Source organism: Mauremys reevesii, linkage group 2, assembly GCF_016161935.1.
Source record: "Mauremys reevesii isolate NIE-2019 linkage group 2, ASM1616193v1, whole genome shotgun sequence".
Taxonomy (NCBI): domain Eukaryota; kingdom Metazoa; phylum Chordata; order Testudines; family Geoemydidae; genus Mauremys; species Mauremys reevesii.
Window position 1 is genome coordinate 5932881 of NC_052624.1, and position 18156 is coordinate 5951036.

Sequence of the window (18156 nt, forward strand, 5' to 3'; positions counted from 1 at the left end):
GGACGTAGGCAGATGTACTCTAAGGGCAGAAGGGGCTATTGTGATGATCAAATCTGACCTCCTGAATAACACAGGAAGAATTTTACCCGGAACTTCAGTGCTTTGCTGAATCAGTACGGACTGCTGCATCCACGCCTGGGAAAACCTAGCTCTAAATATGCAAGTCAGTTGAGTCAGATTTAACCCTGGGATTGCTTTAATTAGATATATAACGTTAACAAAAATCAGTGCTGTCTCAGCCTTACTGCACAGTGGTATCCATGGCATCATAGCTATGGAGTGATGATTCTGAATGCCAAGCACAGGGGAACGACCACAGCAAGTAGGGTTGCCAGGTGTCCAGTTTTCAACCGGAAAGTACCCGCAGTAACCGGCCTCCGCCACCACCAGGTGGGAAGCACAGCAGCTGTGGCTGGAGCCTGGAGGAGCTGCTCTCTGTTCAGCTGCTCATGGAGAGAAGTGACTAGCTGGCTCTTGGCTGGCTCCAGTCTCTCTGGCAGACAGGTTGGTGTGTGTGTGCGTGTGTGCATGTGGATGTGTGAATCCTGTTGGCCTACACCTGCCCTGCTGTGCCCCGATTTCCCCACCCTGGCCCTCTGCTCCAGGGATCCCCCCCACCCCTCCATGCCCTGATTGGTCAGGCAGGCAGACACCATGTCAGTTCCTCCCAACCCAGCTCTGCAGGTGGCAGGTGAGTCCTAGGATGGGCTGGGAGGAGCTGAAACTCCAGAGGAGGGGCAGGGTGTCTAGTTTTCAGCAGTTAGGAAGTTGGCAACCCTAGCAGCAGTGTTCATCCCACATTGCAGTAATCAGTGCGTGCAGTGCTGACCCCTGTCCTTTGCCCTGTCCCACCCCGCTGCTGATGCAGGATTGTTCCTGACAGTGGATTTTCTAGGGCTTTGTGCAGTCACTTTTTAAATGACTCCTGCGACTAAGCTTGTGACTGGTCTAAAACTTATCAAAACATTTTTCTGTCAAAAAATGCCATTTTGGTTAAATTGATTGTTTTTTATGCAAACTTGAATCCATTACAATGACATTTCGTAATGAAAAAGTTTGGAAAAAATCATTTTGAAAATGACAGAACATCTCGTTTTGACCTTTTCCGACCAGAACGTTTCCATTTCTCTTTTCAAAGTGACTTTTAGTTCAAAATGTGCTCTATTTTATGGTTTTTAACATTACAAATTTTGGAAATTGAAACAAAACATTTTGATTGACCTACAATGAACCTTTCTGGGAATTTCTGTTTTGTGAAAATATCCAAATTTTGGCTGTTTGTCCCAATTTGGGAAGCCTTTTTTTCCCCCCCCCAAAATCTTGAAATCTTTTTGCAGGATGGACAATCGATTTTCTGACCTGCTCTACTTAAAACATGTCCTCCTAGGGCAGTGCATATAGACGCTGCCTCTTGCTCAGAGAATATTATAAAGTGAACGATGTAGCCCCAGCACAACTGGCACAAAATTGCCTAGCTCAGGCCCTTTTCTGTGGCTAAAAAGAGGAATTTTCAGTGTGCAGAGCTGTCTTTCTGTTAAAGACAAAGAGTGAAAAAAAAATATAAAGAAGATACATTTTTTTAAAATCCCATTCATATGATACTTTCTATATTCTTAGAAAATTACCATCTACCCACACTTTAACAGCCCAAGGCAATAATTATGGAGCTCCCACTTTCCTTGGAAATAAAGTAATATCTTAATCATTGCTAAAACCTTTAGGTACTTTTTTGCTTTTGCAGTTCACTAAATAGAAATCATCTCTTTCTGGTTATTTATTACACAAAAGTTCTCTATGAATGCAGCAAAGTACATGCATTCCTTGCAAACGCCGAGTGTTTTCCTTTTAGTTGACGTTGGCTAGTGCGGAGCTAATGCAACAGCCGACATCATGACCAATACAAGGAATCAAATTGACAATTTTTTGAATTAAACATGAGTCACTAAAGCTTGCGGTAAAGTGGCATGGTCTGTAATAGACCCACATCCTCTGCAGATTAGGGACACGTAACTAATGCTAAGAAAATAACAGATTTGTCCGTTCAGAGGCTGAACTGAAAAATCTGGAAAAAAATCCAGTTCGATTTGAACCAAAGCCCTTTTTTTGTTGTTATTGAAGTATTAAATGTTTCAGCCAATTCAAGGCAATTTTGGGGGGGGGAACAAGGGGGAGAGGCTATTGTTTCAATTCAGCCATTGGGTGTGTGTGTTTTAACTGGCCAAATCTGAAATTGAAATGCGATTTTGATTCAAAAAGTCAAGCTGAAATGTTTGGAATTTTCCACCAATGTTCCCAAACCCAAAATCATTTGTCAGATTCAACCAGATTTTAGCAAATAGTTTGGGAGCCTGAAAAAAAGCATTTTTTGGGTGCAAAAAAAATTAATTGCAATTTTTTGGCCCAGGTCTTCATGTCACACACAGTGTTCACCAGGCTATGCTAACGTGTGAAGTGGCATTACTAGTTCTGAAATAGCCCTCGGACGTTTCCAAATTCAGAACACATCCGGGGAGCAGGGGAAGCGCTTTTCAAACTGGCCGATTTGTGGCTACAAGAATAACCCAGTTTGGCATTTCAGGGCCAGTTCCTACATATAAATTGGCACAGTTCCACCAACTTCCACTGAGCGAGGATCTAGCTCATAGAGTACAAAATCATCAGGCCTGAGACCATTCATAGAATGCCAGCACTGGAAGGGACCTCAGGAGGTCATCTAGTCCAACCCCCTGCTTAAAGCAGGGCCAATCCTCAGACAAATTTTTGCCCCAGACCCCTAAACGGCCCCCTGAAGGATTGAACTCAGAACCTTGGATTTAGCAGGCTAAAGAGCAAACCACTGAGCTATCCCTCCCCTTAGCCCATTATGGGTTCTACCAGAAACATATCAATACCTAATAGTAATAAACTACAATGGGGACAGCCAATTATGGTGAAAGTCAACATGTAGAGGTGACAATGGAATCTGTCTCCAAGTCTCTGCCACAGGAGTGTCAGATGGCCTAGAAATGGCCGCTGAGTGATGTCTGCATTGTTTGTATCGAGACGAGCTGCCGAGCGGAAAATCATTTAATGATGTACTCTGGTGGGAGAACGACACGTTGGGAAACTTATGTGCTGACATATCTGGTGGAACGGAGGCACAGATATTGTTCAAAAAGGGAGTCTCTCCCCAGCCACTAAGGGTATATTGACACATCCTGTGGCAGCCCATGGCAGCAAGCCTCTAAGCCCTGGTCGACAGTCCTGGGCATGTGCTACGGTGCTAGACAGCACTTTTAAGTTGCAGCTCGGACTGGAGTTCAGCCTCTGAAACCCACCCTCTCCCGAGGCTGTACAGCTCCGAGCAGTAGCCAGAGCTGCAACATCTCTATGGCTCAGTAGCATGAGCCCTACAAGCCCAAGTCTGTCAACCTGGGCTCTCAGGCTCGCTTCCGTGGGCTGCGGAAACGTACCCTTTGTACAACGGGGCCCTGACGCTGTTCTTTAAAGAGGAGGTGCCCATCTTTCCACATAAGGGTGCTGGGAATGGCCCCAAACCCTAGCTCTGGTGTTACCTGGGATGACTGGGGGTGAAGAACTTGCATTGGTCAGGCAGATCAGATGGTTCTCTTGGGTCATTGCGTATAGACCGTGGGCTGGGTTCAAGGGAAGGTGTAAGAGGGGATGTGGAAGACGTTGTGGTTTACTAGGTGGGGACGAGGGGTCAGATGTCTCAGTCTCCCACTGGGGAAAAGGCAGGAAGTGGATAAGGCCCCAGATCACCAGCGTACCCAGAGTGAGCCACACAAGAGGGAGAGGTTAGACGTAACCGGCCATACAGCAGTACTCACAAACTGCGACTTATCCGCGGTGGGGACCTCGGTAACGGACATGAAGTCTTCTTCAGGCAGATGCTCCATCTCCTCCAGAGCTGACCCGGAGTACAGGACCGCGTCCTTCACAAAGATGCTGACCGCTCTCAGCATGAAGGAGACAAACAGGTGCATGTGGATGTAGTTCCTTGTGCAGTGCAAACGCCTGGAAGTGGGGAGGGGAGACACAGGGTTGGAAGTCGAACTGGGCCTATTCAAGCTCAGCTGTGCTTCCTACTGGCACCGTGGGGACAGTGCTGATACCCCAGCACACCTCTTCTCTCAGGAATGCCGTGACCCAAAGCTAAGCCACAGACCCATTCCGGTGCAAATTCACCCCTCGCGTAACCCTGGGGATTGGTCAGAGGCTGAACAAAAGCCACAGAGGCAGCTGACCTTGCAGTCGGGTGGGATACGGTGCCGCCGCCAGACTAAAGTATGGGGGATGGGTTTAAAGGTCCCTGAGATGTCCCACTCAATTATACACCCTGCAGGTAAGAGGTAAAATTAGGCCCAAGAGAATTGTGGTCATTTGTGGCACAGGGTTGTTTGTCCCTGTGTAAATAATTACATCCTATCTGGCTAGATTCCCTCTTCAGCTTCAATTAGATACAATATTCTACTTCCCTTCCTGTTGTGTAGTGTTGCTGGGCACAGTTAAACTGCTGCTGAGCTCCACACCAGAGGTGGCTGCATTGCAGTGACAGTGATCCCTGAATACAGATTGTAAAGCACTTTGGGATCCATTACACTGCAGAAGAATAAGAAGTGATCTTGCTTGTTTTGCTAGCGCTGAGAGCGCCTCTGAGTTTACATCCTTGGAAATCCCCAGCTCCAGTGATATGAAAGAATCTAAGTTTGTCCTTAAGATTATGGGTTTTAATGGGGGCAAGGGCACCTTGAGACAATCACAATTATTCTTCCTTGGTATTTTCCTCTATTTAAAGCCTCTAGGCCCAACAATATACACAGAGTGCTAAATGGATTTGTACAGGTCTGAGTAAGAGCAGGATTTGTTCCTGCGACTGAAATTTAATTAACGAATCTCTGGATGATATGTGAGCCGGAATAGAATCCAGTGCACTCCTGTGGAGTGGTGTAGGCTCTCCAGGGCAAAGAGATATCAACAGGAGAGCTGGTTGGAAAATGGATTTTCTGCCCAGTGAAAAAAAATTGAGATTTTGAAAACAAAATAATCATCCCCCATTAGGACAAAATGCCAAAATTTCAGCAACTAAAATGGCTAAATCAAACAATGAAAAAAATTGTCCTGGGACAATCAACCATTTTATTTTTATCCTTTTGAAATGACTGAAAAATACCAATTTTAACACCAAACGGAGTAAATTTCGAAACCCAAAGTGGTGCTTTTTTCAATTTTTTTGTTCTAAATACATCGAAGTGGGAGGTCTGATGTTTTCAAATGGTTTTTCCCCCTCAATTTTTTTTTCAAAAGGAAATGTCGAAATTGATACAATTTTGCGAGAAAATTTGGTTTCATCGAAACAGCATTTTCCAGCAGAAACCTTGTTTCAGCCCAAACAGTCTGGCCAGCTCTAATAAATAGTAGGAAAAAAGTGTATTTTTGCTCCCTATAGCAAGTCAACCTATCTCTGGGTGACTAGAGAGAACATTTCTACTGAGCAAGAGGAAGCTACCTTAACACGGTCGCTTCTCTGAGCACAACCGCTCTGCCAACGATCAACAGAAAGAAGGAGCATGGGCGAGCGCAAGACCTGAGCTTAATCAGAATTTCCATTCAATGGGCCAAAGTTACAGCATTAAATGTTTTAACAAGCTCTCCAGGTCTCCAGTAAGAAAGAGGAGATGCATGGCCATGCCGGGGCTGCGCTCTGCGTCTCCGAATAGCTCATGTCAACTTCACCACCGTCCCAAAGCAATGTGAGCTTGTCGTGTCGCACTGGCCTGTGTGCACGTCTGAGCTACGTGTATGGGGCTCCCTTTGTTGTCTAGGCTAATAAAACGGCCCCCCTTTAGTTTCCCAGAGAGCAGCCTTTGTGTTTTTAGAGTCAAAGGTCCCATGTGCGATTCCCAGTACTGCACAGCCGTGGTTTAGCGCAGGCTAGTTCTGTGCTGCCTGGGAGAGTGAATGCAGCCACATCATTGCTGTTAGTGACATGGATAGGTTACTCCCACCGTTGCTGGCTGACACTGCCTATCATGATCACAGCCCACTAAGTCATCAGTGACAGCCCAAGGGGTGGCCCAGAATCAGAACTCGGGATTTCTGCGTTCCCTGCCCAGCGCCAGCTCTGGGTGCAGGTTACAGCAGTCTGTTGGCTGCTCTAAATTACACCAGCTGGCTGTGGTCCTCAAAGGATGCGGATGGTACAGTTTCCTTGCCCAGGTGAGGTTGCAGGAAGATGGACCAATTTCAGGGGCAGGTAAGGCTAGCGGCCACTTCTAAGGAGCGCCGGACTGCTGTGCCACTCTGCTTGATTTAATTATTTGTTTTTGCTCTACAGTGATTGGCCAGTTTTGCTCCAATAATTAGCCAGCCACATTGTTTCACTCCGCCCCATGAGTACCGAAAACATTTCCCATCCTGGCCAGCAGAACGGCTATGGCCTCTCCTGGCAGGGACAAGGTGTAGGATCCAGCTCTGCTGGCTCTATGCCCCCCACGCTGGGAGAATCCCCACCTTGGTGCTTAGAGTCTATTTCTGCTTCCTGAGCACCACAAGGGGACCAGAGAATCAGCGCCATTGCGTCCATGTGCTCCATTCAGCTCGTATCCCTTTCACAGACAGAGGCATTAGGTTTTGTGCTCTGTCTGCCTGCTGTGATTACGTCAGGATCTGGGGGGGTTCTACCCAACCCCAAGAGGTTTGTTTGAATGGCACCACACACAACCCAACCAGCAAATATTAAAATAGCCCCTGTGTCTGATAGATGAAACACACACAAAAAAGGAGGAGCTTTGTTATGGACAAAAACCTAAGTCTCCTTCAGTCCACTCCGGGCGACCTGTGTGATTAAACTGATACTCCCCAAAAGGAAGAACAGAGCCGCCTACCTGAAGTATCCCAGGATAAGGACAGCAACTGTCAGGGATCCCAGAGAGATGGAGTATCCAACAGTATAAATCAAATAGAGGCGATAAAAGACCTCCTGCAGCACAAATGGTGAAGAGGAAAAACAAAACTAAATTAGAATGAATTCTGCTTTACTGTAACCCAACCATGCTAGCAGCATAAAGACTCAGGCTGAGAACAGAAACACAAAGGTCAAAGAAGCAGTGCGTGCTTATGGGAACAGGATATCAGGTGGTCTTCTGAGTACATGGACAGCGTACAAAGGGCTACACCTATTTCCTAAAGTTACTGTGAATTTTGCAGGAGAGTCCTGATTTATGTGGGTGTGTCAAATTGGACTTATGCAGCATCTTTCATCCCCAAAGATCCCAAAGTGGATTGAAAACTGTTGGCCAAATCCTGATGTCCTTTGCTGGCCCTTACTCAGGCGAAACTCCCATTGATTTCATTATGATTTTTGCCTGACTAAGGACGTGTAGGACTTGGCCCACAGGATATGCAGCACCAGTGATATGCAACCAGCTCTGGGGTGGAGGGCATCAGCACATAACACAAAGATGCATGGAGGAGAAATCTGGCTAAGAGAAAGCACCTGTTCTTCCAGAAGTGCCTAAGGATCGTTATTGTCCATGCAAGACGTTGGTTTGCAAAGTCTCATCAGAAAGGCCTCCTTGCTTTAGACTGCATGGATCTCTAGAGATCAATCTTAAGAACATAAGAACATAAGAATGGCCGTACCGGGTCAGACCAAAGGTCCATCTAGCCCAGTATCTGTCTACCAACAGTGGCCAATGCCAGGTGCCCCAGAGGGAGCGAACCTAACAGGAAATGATCAAGTGATCTCTCTCCTGCCATCCATCTCCACCCTCTGACAAACAGAGGCTAGGGACACCATTCCTTACCCATCCCGGCTAATAGCCATTAATGGACTTAACCACCATGAATGTATCCAGTTCTCTTTTAAACCCTGTTATAGTCCCAGCCTTCACAACCTCCTCAGGCAAGGAGTTCCACAGGTTGACTGTGCGCTGTGTGAAGAACTTCCTTTCATTTGTTGTAAACCTGCTGCCCATTAATTTCATTTGGTGGCCCCTAGTTCTTGTATTATGGGAATAAGTAAATAACTTTTCCTTATCCACTTTCTCCACACCACTCATGATTTTATAGACCTCTATCATATCCCCCCTTAGTCTCCTCTTTTCCAAACTGAAGAATCTTGTATGAAGGATACAGACTAGATACTTAAGAGGTCTTTTTCACCTCCAATTTCTAAGTCACAGCTTCAAGGAAACTTCTCTTGCAGGGAGTCAGCCGGGGGCCTATCTCCTTTCTCCCAAGGAAGGAACATATCTGTCGCAGGTTTGAATATCAGCTTTAGCAAGGTTAAAACATCTACCAACATGACAGATCATCATTTTGTCTTCTGAACAGAGAAATAAACTCAGGAAGAAACCAACCAATTCAGCATCTTTCTTCCTCCTCCCTCCCCCACCCCGGAGTTTCATTAACATTAGTAATGCTGGGCTCAGACTGACAGTTCTGATTTTGATCTGGGGCTAGAAATGCCACACTAGAATGCTAACCTCAAGCCCTATTACATCAGAATACCCAGCCCTGGGAACATGGCCTTGTGGTTTCTTCCGGCGGAGCGCCAGGCTTGCCACTGTTCTTTTTTTGTTTTTCAAGCAGTGGCTGCAGGAGGCAAACAATACAAGCAGACTGCACATTTTGAAAGAGAAGGCTCCGTACGGGGCCTAACTTGCTTCTTCCCCAATGAAGCTGGACATCCTGGCAGTGCTGAAACATGTGCTTGCATCCAGCGCAAAGGCTTGTGCTCCAAGACGGGATCGTGGTGGTGAAGAATTACTATGCCAAGCAGGCGGACCAAAATCCTTTCTCCTTCCCCATTCAGAATTTTAAGTGGAAACACCCACGGCCTCATCAAACAATGGCTGCATGTAGCAGCGCTGAGTATGCTACCGAAAGGGACCGTCTGATGGGCCAGTAGACATTCTAAAGCACATGGTTAATGTTTCTGTTTAAGCACATGAGGCCCTCCTTTAAAATGATGGTGACACAAAGGTGCCAAACACACATGCATGCATGCGCACACACACACGTACATACACACACACACACACGTGCATGCATAAACACATGCACACACTTGCAAGCATAGGAAACAAAATGAAGTTCAGGTAACACAGAGGCATCATGGGAAAACAGATTGCTAGGCTCACAGACATGTCGGAAGAGACCTGTTGGATCATGGGAACTGTTCCCTTGCCGGCAGAATACAGTCCCCTGACTGAGTGCTGAACCGTGGCGGTGGGAGGCAGGGATACACTGCCCCAGAGGCAGTTCTCAGAACCACCCTCAGTGATTTAAGCCAGACGCTCCCAGGACACTGCTCAGAGCGGCCTATGAAAGGGCACAGTGGGGAGAGGCTGGTGCGTCCTCATCCTTTGCTCCTCCCCATCCCATCAGTAGCTTGCTGCAGTCCTTGTGCTCAGGGAGTGCAAGGACTGGTGTTCCTGTAATGGGGACAGATTTTGAGGGCCCCCCCGCCCTCCTATTCACAGCCTAGCCCAAGTCCCAGTTCAGTTTGCTACCCACTAGGCCATCCTTCCCCTCTGTACAATACACCAGGCTCTTTCCCTGGTGCTCGCTCTATCCGACTCTGAACACACCGTTAAAAGATCAGCTTAGCGTCGCTAACCCCAGCCACCTGACACTCACGAGTCGTGTCCCTCCAAATCACGAGACTGGTTTAAAAGAATCACCAGGGTTTTAAAAGTAATAAACGTGAGGCTCTGTTTGGTTGCCTCCTGGTTTGCACCTTTGTGTTTTCAAGCTCTTCTCCACAATCATCACGGCTACAAACTTAGCCTTTTTCCAAAATAAAAGCCAAGAGTCTCACCTAATCACCTGACTCCAGGAGCTGGAGCTTTCAGAAAAGCCCCAGATATTGCGATCAAACAGCAATGGTCTGGGAAAGGCCAGCTCTCAAGGATGGTAGATCACAGCCCAGAGCTCAAGAAGCAGTGGCTCGCATTGTGGCATTTGTTCTGGGATTTATTTGGCCACGAAAACAGTTTCACATCCATGGTTATGTTCTTGCACCCCGGGCCGTGCCATGTTTGTCTTCACAAAACAGACATTGCTCTCCTCCCTCGCCTAAGAGCTGGGTGGTGATGGGGGGATGGAGATCAGGTGGGTAGGGGAAACATCATGTCCCCCCGGGCCACACTAGTGCGCTTGTTTCAAATGAAACTCTGCCTTGGTCACACCTAATTAGCACACTGCTGTGGGCATGGCCAAAGCAAGTCTGCCTCAGCCAGGGCCTGCATGGAGAGGGGATTGGGTACCTTGGCATCACCCAGACGACTGTCTTCCAAGGCGGAATAGCAAATTCTGGAGGGCATTTGGACGTGTATTCAAATGGGGCAGATTCTAGGCTGCTGCCTGTGATGGGCTCCTGTCCACTTCCCCCAGCAGCAACGCATCCTGCTGTGTGTTATCCCAGGAGGGGGAGATGTGGAATTGTGGCATGCCCTGGTCCCATCTCTACCTGCCCCCCACCACTGCCTCCACTGGCTCCTGCCAATGCCTGATCTTCTTTCAAGCAAGCGAGCCCTAATGTAGCCCTGTACCTGGGCTCTGTCCTCTGGCAAGAGAGGATGGGCATGGTTCTACCCATGAGATCTTCCCTCCACTTAGCTGTGCCAGGCATGGCTGTATCTTGGGGACATCCTCCCAGGAGAAAGTCAGGGCTCTTTCCCTGGGGCCAGCTGACACTGCTCCTCCTTGAGCCAGCAGAAAGGCTTCCAGTCTGGGCCCTGCCTCTCCTGCCCGGCCTGGGAGCCATTCCTTCTGCAGCAGTCTCCTACCACCCAGCGCCAAGCCACACTGGTGCAGCCAGTGCCAAAGCCACGGGCATGTCTCTTCTCTTGCAGGAGGTAACCTACATGAGCCCAACGCCTGGGCAGTGCACGGGGAGAGGTGGATCAAGGCTCTGCCCACCTGGAGTAGCTGCTTTGCTGAGGCCGCTTTCCCTACCGCCCCGCGACCCGCCACGTGGGAGTCTGAGGATGTCTCACGTTGCTTTATGGTCCTGTACGGTGCATAACACCTGTCACAACGAAGAGACACCAAGCCACTAAACATCACCACCCATTGTGCCCTGTCTTCCAATGGAACACCACGAGTAGGATATGGAGCATCTGGTGCGGGATAGACGGGAGGACATTTTCAGACATGACTAGTGATCCAGGAGGTCTCTATTTTTAGGATGCCCAACTGCAGTTGCTGTGAAGAGGCCTGATTCTCAAAGGGCAGGTGCTCAGTGCTTTCTGAAGCAGGCCCCTTCGAGGTGCCTCAGTCCAGGGCCCTACAATCACAAGTCGCTGGTGTGAATTTAGGCCAGGATCATCTTATATCCGCATGTGAGATATTCAGCTCTAGGAGCCCAGAGGCTGAGGAATGATTCCACCTGGCCATGCCCTTAGACAGCTCTCCAAGGGATCGGTCAAGAAGAGGAAATGGATCCAACCCTCTTTAAGGAGTTGTGTAAGGATGGTTATTATAAAGGGTGAGTTCAATAAGGGTTTCCTGGCCCATACATCTACAGACTCAGTTAAAGCTGCTGATTCAGATGTCATTAATTACATGCTTAAAACTAGTGAGGACAGCATTTGACTGCCACAAATGCCACCCATGCCAGTGAAATGCTGTCACTGTTCCTAGCCATTTTTTTAATATAAAAAAAAGACACTTAATTGGCCTTGGGGGACATTTTCAAACAGCAGCTAATTGCCCAACTCCCATGGACAGTCCATGGGAGTCAGGAACTGCCTCTCTCCCCCACAGTCCTGAGACCCCTCATGCCCCACGGATTTGGATAGGAGTTGTGCATACTTGGCACCTCCCAAATCAGACCATCTGCTACATAGGGATTTAGGAACCAGTCCCTCAGTTTGGTATAAAGTAGTGTAACTCCATTGCTTTCCATGAAGCTACACTGATTGACATTAGCTAGGGATCTGGCCCCCCAAGTGTCTGGTTTTAGGTGCCTAAGTTTGAACATTTTGGCCCCTTGCGTGTGAGTCCCCTGATCTGTCAAAGGGGGAGACAGTCCCTCTTCGCAGGGGTAAGGCTTAATTCACTAGCACTCGTTAAGTACTTTGAGATGCTCAGATGAAACTTTAGTATACAAATAGCAATGATTAAATCAGTCACATGGGCTATTAAGGTTCCATTTATACATGCTTAATAAATAATAATAGTGCATAAGAATGGCCATACTGGGTCAGACCAATGGACCACCTAGCCCAGTATCCTGTCTTCTGACAGTGGCCAGTGTCAGATGCTTCAGAGGCAATTTATCGAGTGATCCTCTGTGGTCCAGTCCCAGCATCCAGCAGTCAGAGATTTAGGGACACCCAAAGCATGGGGCTGTGTCCCTGACCATCTTGGCTAATAGCCATAGATGGACCTGTCCTCCATGAACTTATCTAATTCTTTTTTGAACTCAGTTATACTTTTGGCCTTCACAACATCCCCATACAGCTCTTACACAGCGCTTTCCCTCCATAGATCGCAAAGCACTTTGCAAAGACAGTCAGTATCATCATCCCCATTTTACAGTTGAGCAAACTGAGGCCTGGAGCGGGGAAGTGACTTGTCCAGGGTCACCCAGCAGGCCAGTGACAGAACTGGGAATAGAACCCAGGTCTCCTGAGTCCCACTCTCTATCCACTGGGCCACACTGCCTCTCCTATGACCAACAGATGTTCTCAGCATGTTCTAGACACAAGAGGCATGTGTTATAGACCATCAGCACAAAAGTAGAAGGCGTTATGGTGGCCATATGACATGTTTTGAGCTGTTGGACTGAATTGATTAACCATTTATTAAAACATCTGTTCATCATGTATTAACCGTATACAACCAGCACTAGAATATAAAGTGTGGCTGTGAAATCTGTAACACCTATGTATTAGTACCTGGAGTTCAGCCACTTTGTAGGCCATACAAATCATGCCATTGTCGAGAAGATACCAAGGAGCTCCAAAGCTCCGGGCTGGAAAACAACTTTGCTTTAAACAATGCGGTTTGGATAAAGCAGCCCTGGCACGCTCTCTGCTTTTCCCATCGTGCCTGGCATGGGACTTCGATTTCCTTGGGAGCAGAGACGCCACCACGTTATAAACAAGTGGCCATGGATGAAGACAGGGTTGGCTGGGTTATGGTTATGCCCTCTGATGGGCCACGTTGCTGGGATGGTGTTTCCAGGCAGAACTGAGCCCATGATGCTGGTCCACACTGTTTCCCTTCCCCACGGCTTCAGGGTTTTATTTTAGGGAGGGTTTGTCCTTCCTAAACAAGCCGGGCCTGGGATTAACAGCGTTTGCAGAGGAGGGAATCTGGCGGGACACAAGGCCTGTTTGCGTTTGGTTACTGGGTGGAAGATCCCTGCGTTGCTGTCAACAGGCCCACATTTGAAAGTGATCATGTGCCAGGCGCCATCGCTACCCACCCAGGTGACACTGAAAGTGATCATGTGCTACCTACTGCTGCCACCCCACTGGGCGAAAGTGAACGTGCCTGTCTCCAAGGCGAACACATCAGTGCTGGACTTGCTAGCGTGAAAGGGAAAGTGCCCATATCCAAGGTGCTATGGATGGGCACCAGCGTGGAAGTGAGAGTGCCCCAGGTAGGACCAGCACCCGGGGTCAAGTGAAAGCATGCGACGTGCTAGCCACGCACATCCTGACATGAGGTCGTGGGACCTCAGAGATGGGTCTGTCTCGCCCTTAACAGTGAAACAAACAAATTGCACCAGACAGCATGCAGGTTCTCTGACCACACTAGGTGCCTCGAGGACTGGCGCCAGCTGGGCTCTGAATCTGACTCCCCAAGTTCCTTGAAACACCAGATGGAAAGTAAACGAAATGGAGCCGTATGGCCCGGGTGCTCAGGCTGGAAGCCAGAGATCTCTCAGCCCGTCGGGCTGGAGTGAGCAGGCTGCCTGTGATTAGAGACACACAGATCCTGCGTTCAGCTCCTGTGCGGCTCCTTTGTGGCCACCGGCTGGATGAAGGGCAGGGTTATCTCAGCTCTTAAAGACAGAGCATTAGCATAAAGAGACACAAGCTCACTGAGCCGGGGCAGCATTCAGCACAGCTCCGGAGGGCTCCCTGAAATCCCTTTGGACCTCCATGATCATGCCACTAGGACACCTCTTTAAGAAGCTCCCTCCTCTCACTTGCCAAACTCCCGAGAACAACATCTTCCCGGAGCCAACTCAAAGGGGAAAGACAGCAACACATTCTTACTTCGGGGTGGTCTGTGTCGCCATTTTCTAGGCATCCTTCCGGTGGGGTAGCTGACTTGGGCTCACCCTGGGAGTTGGCCGCACTTCCCGTAGGGTTGGGGATCTCCTGGATGGGAGTCCTCCCTGCAGCTGCAGGAGTCGTTCCAGCCGCTTCCTGCTCGGGGTGATCTCTCTCCCCACAGCTCACTGCAGTTTCCTCCTTTTTAAAGGCCTCCTCCCTACCATACGGGATTGACAGGGCCGGAGAGGTGGGGCAAGCTCAGCACACAGGGCCTCTCTGGTACCTTCCGCAGCGGCATGGGGTCTACACGCTCCGTCACGGATCTGCCCTCTCCCAAGAGATCTGTCCTCATCCCGAGTTAGCCGCTTCCGGCACATTAGTGGGACATGCAGGGAAACTTTATCTGCAGCCAGTGGCAGCCCACTACCTGATCTGCAGCTAAACAGAGGGCATCAGTCTCCGGGCTGTCAATCCAGCACCTTTCACCAGCATTCAGATTCCCCTTTGGAACAACGCTGAAGCAATTGCTTCACTGGGCAGTTCATCCTCCTGGCACTGATTGTTTTAGCACGCTTTGCTAATCTCAAATAAATCAGGTCCTTCGCGGCTCTAAGTGAAATAATCCTATTTGTATCATCCAGGGCAAGGGAAAGAGATGCAAACCTTCTCCACCCCCCTCTGTATGCTGCTTTTGTCCGCCATATAATTACCCCGTGGTAGCTAAAATGAGAACACAGAGAACTTAAACAAATACCTATCTATAGAGAGAGAGACAGGGAGGTTTTTCCAACACTTTCTAGTGTTTGGTTCCCATTGGCTCCGTTTGTCCATCTGTCTCTCTCTAAATCTCCCAACAACCTCGGCGGATGATTGCTAGTTAAGTGCAGCTGTTACCGATGACACAAAAATGCTCTTCTCCCAGTGGGAAAAAAATAATAATAGAAAACACGCCTCTCTTTGTAGAGATGACGAGTCTGTCTTGGCAGAATCCATCTGCCTGACCTCTATATTTAGAGACCCAGTTGAAGGAGGCTTTATTATTACCAGTTCTGCAGACTCAATGGAGGGTGTGAAAGACTGGAGGGCTATATTGCCATTGTGACATTCTGTACCTTGGGGGAGCACCCTGTAACCCCCATGTTTCTCATTTATATATAATTGTGATCTTGCATATTAAGTAGGCCGTGTAAGGTATCAGGGGAAAGGTTATGATCTGCTGAAAGTCATTTCTCTATCCATATATGTGTATCATTAATGTATATGCAGTTATGATAATCGTGTTGTATGGCTGTCACTAAAACAGGCTGTAAGTTGGGAGAATCAGCCAGATATTAGCTCCCCAGAGGCAACAGCAAGGACAGTAACCAATGCCCAGGTGAGGTGTCAAACAACCCATCGACAGCCATTGTCCAGCAAGGGAGCTACAATGCAATGACTCCCCTGCATGAGGCCGCACCAGGGGAATTGCCCAACCTGGCCTGGAGACTCAGCAATGCCCCCCAGACATGCCTGGATGTGTATTCCCCAAGCACATGGGAATGAGGGTATAAAACAGAACACAGGGGCCCCATGTTTGGCCTTTTGCCTGCCCCCAACCATGCCGCAAGCAACAAGGACACTGAGAAGACTTAAGCAGAGGAGACTGGCCCAGATGTCAAGGGTGAAATTGTGTCCTATGAACTCCATTATCCAGTGGAATGAGAAAAACTGCTTAATCTAGATGTTGCCCAGTCTAACAGGGTTGAGAGTTTAGACTGCGTGCTTAGATTTTCTTTTCTTTTGGTAACTCACTCTGACTTTTTGCCAATCACTTAAAATCTATCTTTTGTACTCAATAAATTGAACTGTTTATCTTTACCGGCGAGTTTGCCTGAAGTGTTTGGTAATCTGCTCGGGTCTGCAAAGGCTGGTGTATGTCCACTTCCCACTGATGACGTGGCGAACCAATTAATAAATTTGCACGGACCATCTTAAGCAGTGCAAGACGGTATATTCCTGTGGTACAAGGCGGGGAACTGGGGGGATTTGGCTCCGGTTCCTTTCCCTGTGCGATTCATGAGTGACTCTGGGAGCATTCATGCAATCGAGCTGAGCTCCACATGCGGTTGTGCTGAGTGATGACAGCGCCTGGAGGGGTTTGCTGCTGGTCACTAGCAAGGCATTGTGAGAGACAGCCCAGGCTGGAGAGAGTTCAGGGGCACAGAGGTCCCACAGTCCCAGGCTGCACCCTGGGGATCCTGTCACAGCAGCTTTATAATCGCCACCCTCCGCCAGCAGAGAAAGAGAATAATAATATCATTTTTTGTTTGTAGTGTTGTTGTAGGCATGCTGGTCCCAGGATACGAGAGAGACCAGGTGGGTGAGGTAATAGCTTTTACTGGACCAACTTCTGTCGGTGAAAGAGGCCAGCTTTCGAGCTACCCAGAGAAGAGCTCTGTGTAAGCTTGAGTCCGTCTCTACCACCCCACGTGGAACCCATACAGGGTATCATTAAACAGTTACAACCCCTACTCAACGGGGATCTTTCCCAATCCCCCTCTTCTGGCCTTCAAACAGTCTCCCAACCTCACCCTCAGAAGCAAGCTCCCCGCAGACCAGAACCCACCAACTCAAAGCAGCACCAGGTCCTGCCAGAACAACAGACGCAAAAGCTGCAGCCATACTGCCACTGCTACCATGATCAATAGCCCCTAAACAGACCTTTAAAAATGCCTGGGTGCTACACACGCCTATCACAACACGTGCTGTACCTCAGCCAGTGGGCTAAATGCCCCAATAACAACCGTGTGGGTGAAGCCAGACCATCATTACACTCTCAAATGAACTCACCCAGAAAAATGATCAAAGGCAAAAACTGTCTCACCCGTGGGCAAACACTTTTCACTAAACAATCCCTCCACATATGAACACTCTCCGTCCTCGTCCTCAAAGGAAACCTGCACAGCACCTTCGAAAGATGAGCCTGGGAGCTTAACTTCAAGCCTTTGCTAGACACTAAAAATCATGGTCTTAAAAAAGACACTGGATCTATGGCTTATCAGAACAGTCTGTAACCCACTAGCCTCCCCTTTGTTTGTCCTCTGACTGCAGAGGGGTTTGAACACGTTACCTACTTATGCTAAACAATCTGTTCCACCTTGCGTGAGACCCTGCCCTGAAGAGCTCTGCGTAGCTCACAAGCTGGTGTCTTTCCACCGACAGAAGCTGGGCTAATAAAAGTTATTACCTCACCTACCTTGTTTCTCTGCAAGAGGTCAAACAGGGAGAACAGCACCTGCCTGCCTTATAGGAGTAGCAGGAGGTACATTAAAGATTGTGAGGTGTTCAAATACTATGGTAACCGGGGGTGGGCCCACCATACATGCCTTAATTAGATGATCCAGTTCTCTCTTTATTCTGGTGAGGTCATGCAGTGTATTTCCCTACCAGCGCAGGATTGTTCCCTAAAATATAGTACATCCTCCTGCCTAGTTTTGAATGCATAGGAGAGGGGAGAAGCCACTCCTAATACCAGTGATAGCAAGCACCCGGGAGAGAAAAGGGAGGAGGCTACATACATCTTGCAGATTTCTTCTGCATAACATCGCTAACATTTCGCTTGCACAAAGCGATCACTCCATATCTGACCTGTCAGTCCCAGTCCTCAAAGGAAACCTGCACAACACTTTCCAAAGACCAGCTTGGGAGCTTAAATTGATCACTTTGCTAGACACTAAAAATCCTGGACGAACTGAGACACTGGATTTCTGGCTTATTACAAGGATCTGTAACCCACTGCCCACCTCTTTTTGGCCTATGACCACAGAGGTGTAAACAGGCCACTCTACCTCGAATGGTCCCTTACAATACATGCTAACTACTAATGCCACCTTGCATTTTGCTGTGACGCTGGGAGCTGCTTTCCCAGACCTGC

The 18156-nt window shown here is 48.4% G+C and overlaps 1 protein-coding gene across 1 annotated transcript in view; it reads right to left on the reverse strand.

Moving 5' to 3' along the window:
* The window catches only part of PTH1R (parathyroid hormone 1 receptor), a 165034-nt gene that overhangs the window by 34602 nt on the left and 112276 nt on the right, over window positions 1-18156 (reverse strand). Inside the window, exons 5-6 of the mRNA XM_039525674.1 lie at window positions 6888-6982; window positions 3831-4017 (exon numbers count right to left, since the gene is read on the reverse strand). Of these exons, the coding sequence (XP_039381608.1) occupies window positions 3831-4017; window positions 6888-6982 (282 nt within the window). The remainder of the gene's footprint in view (window positions 1-3830; window positions 4018-6887; window positions 6983-18156) is intronic.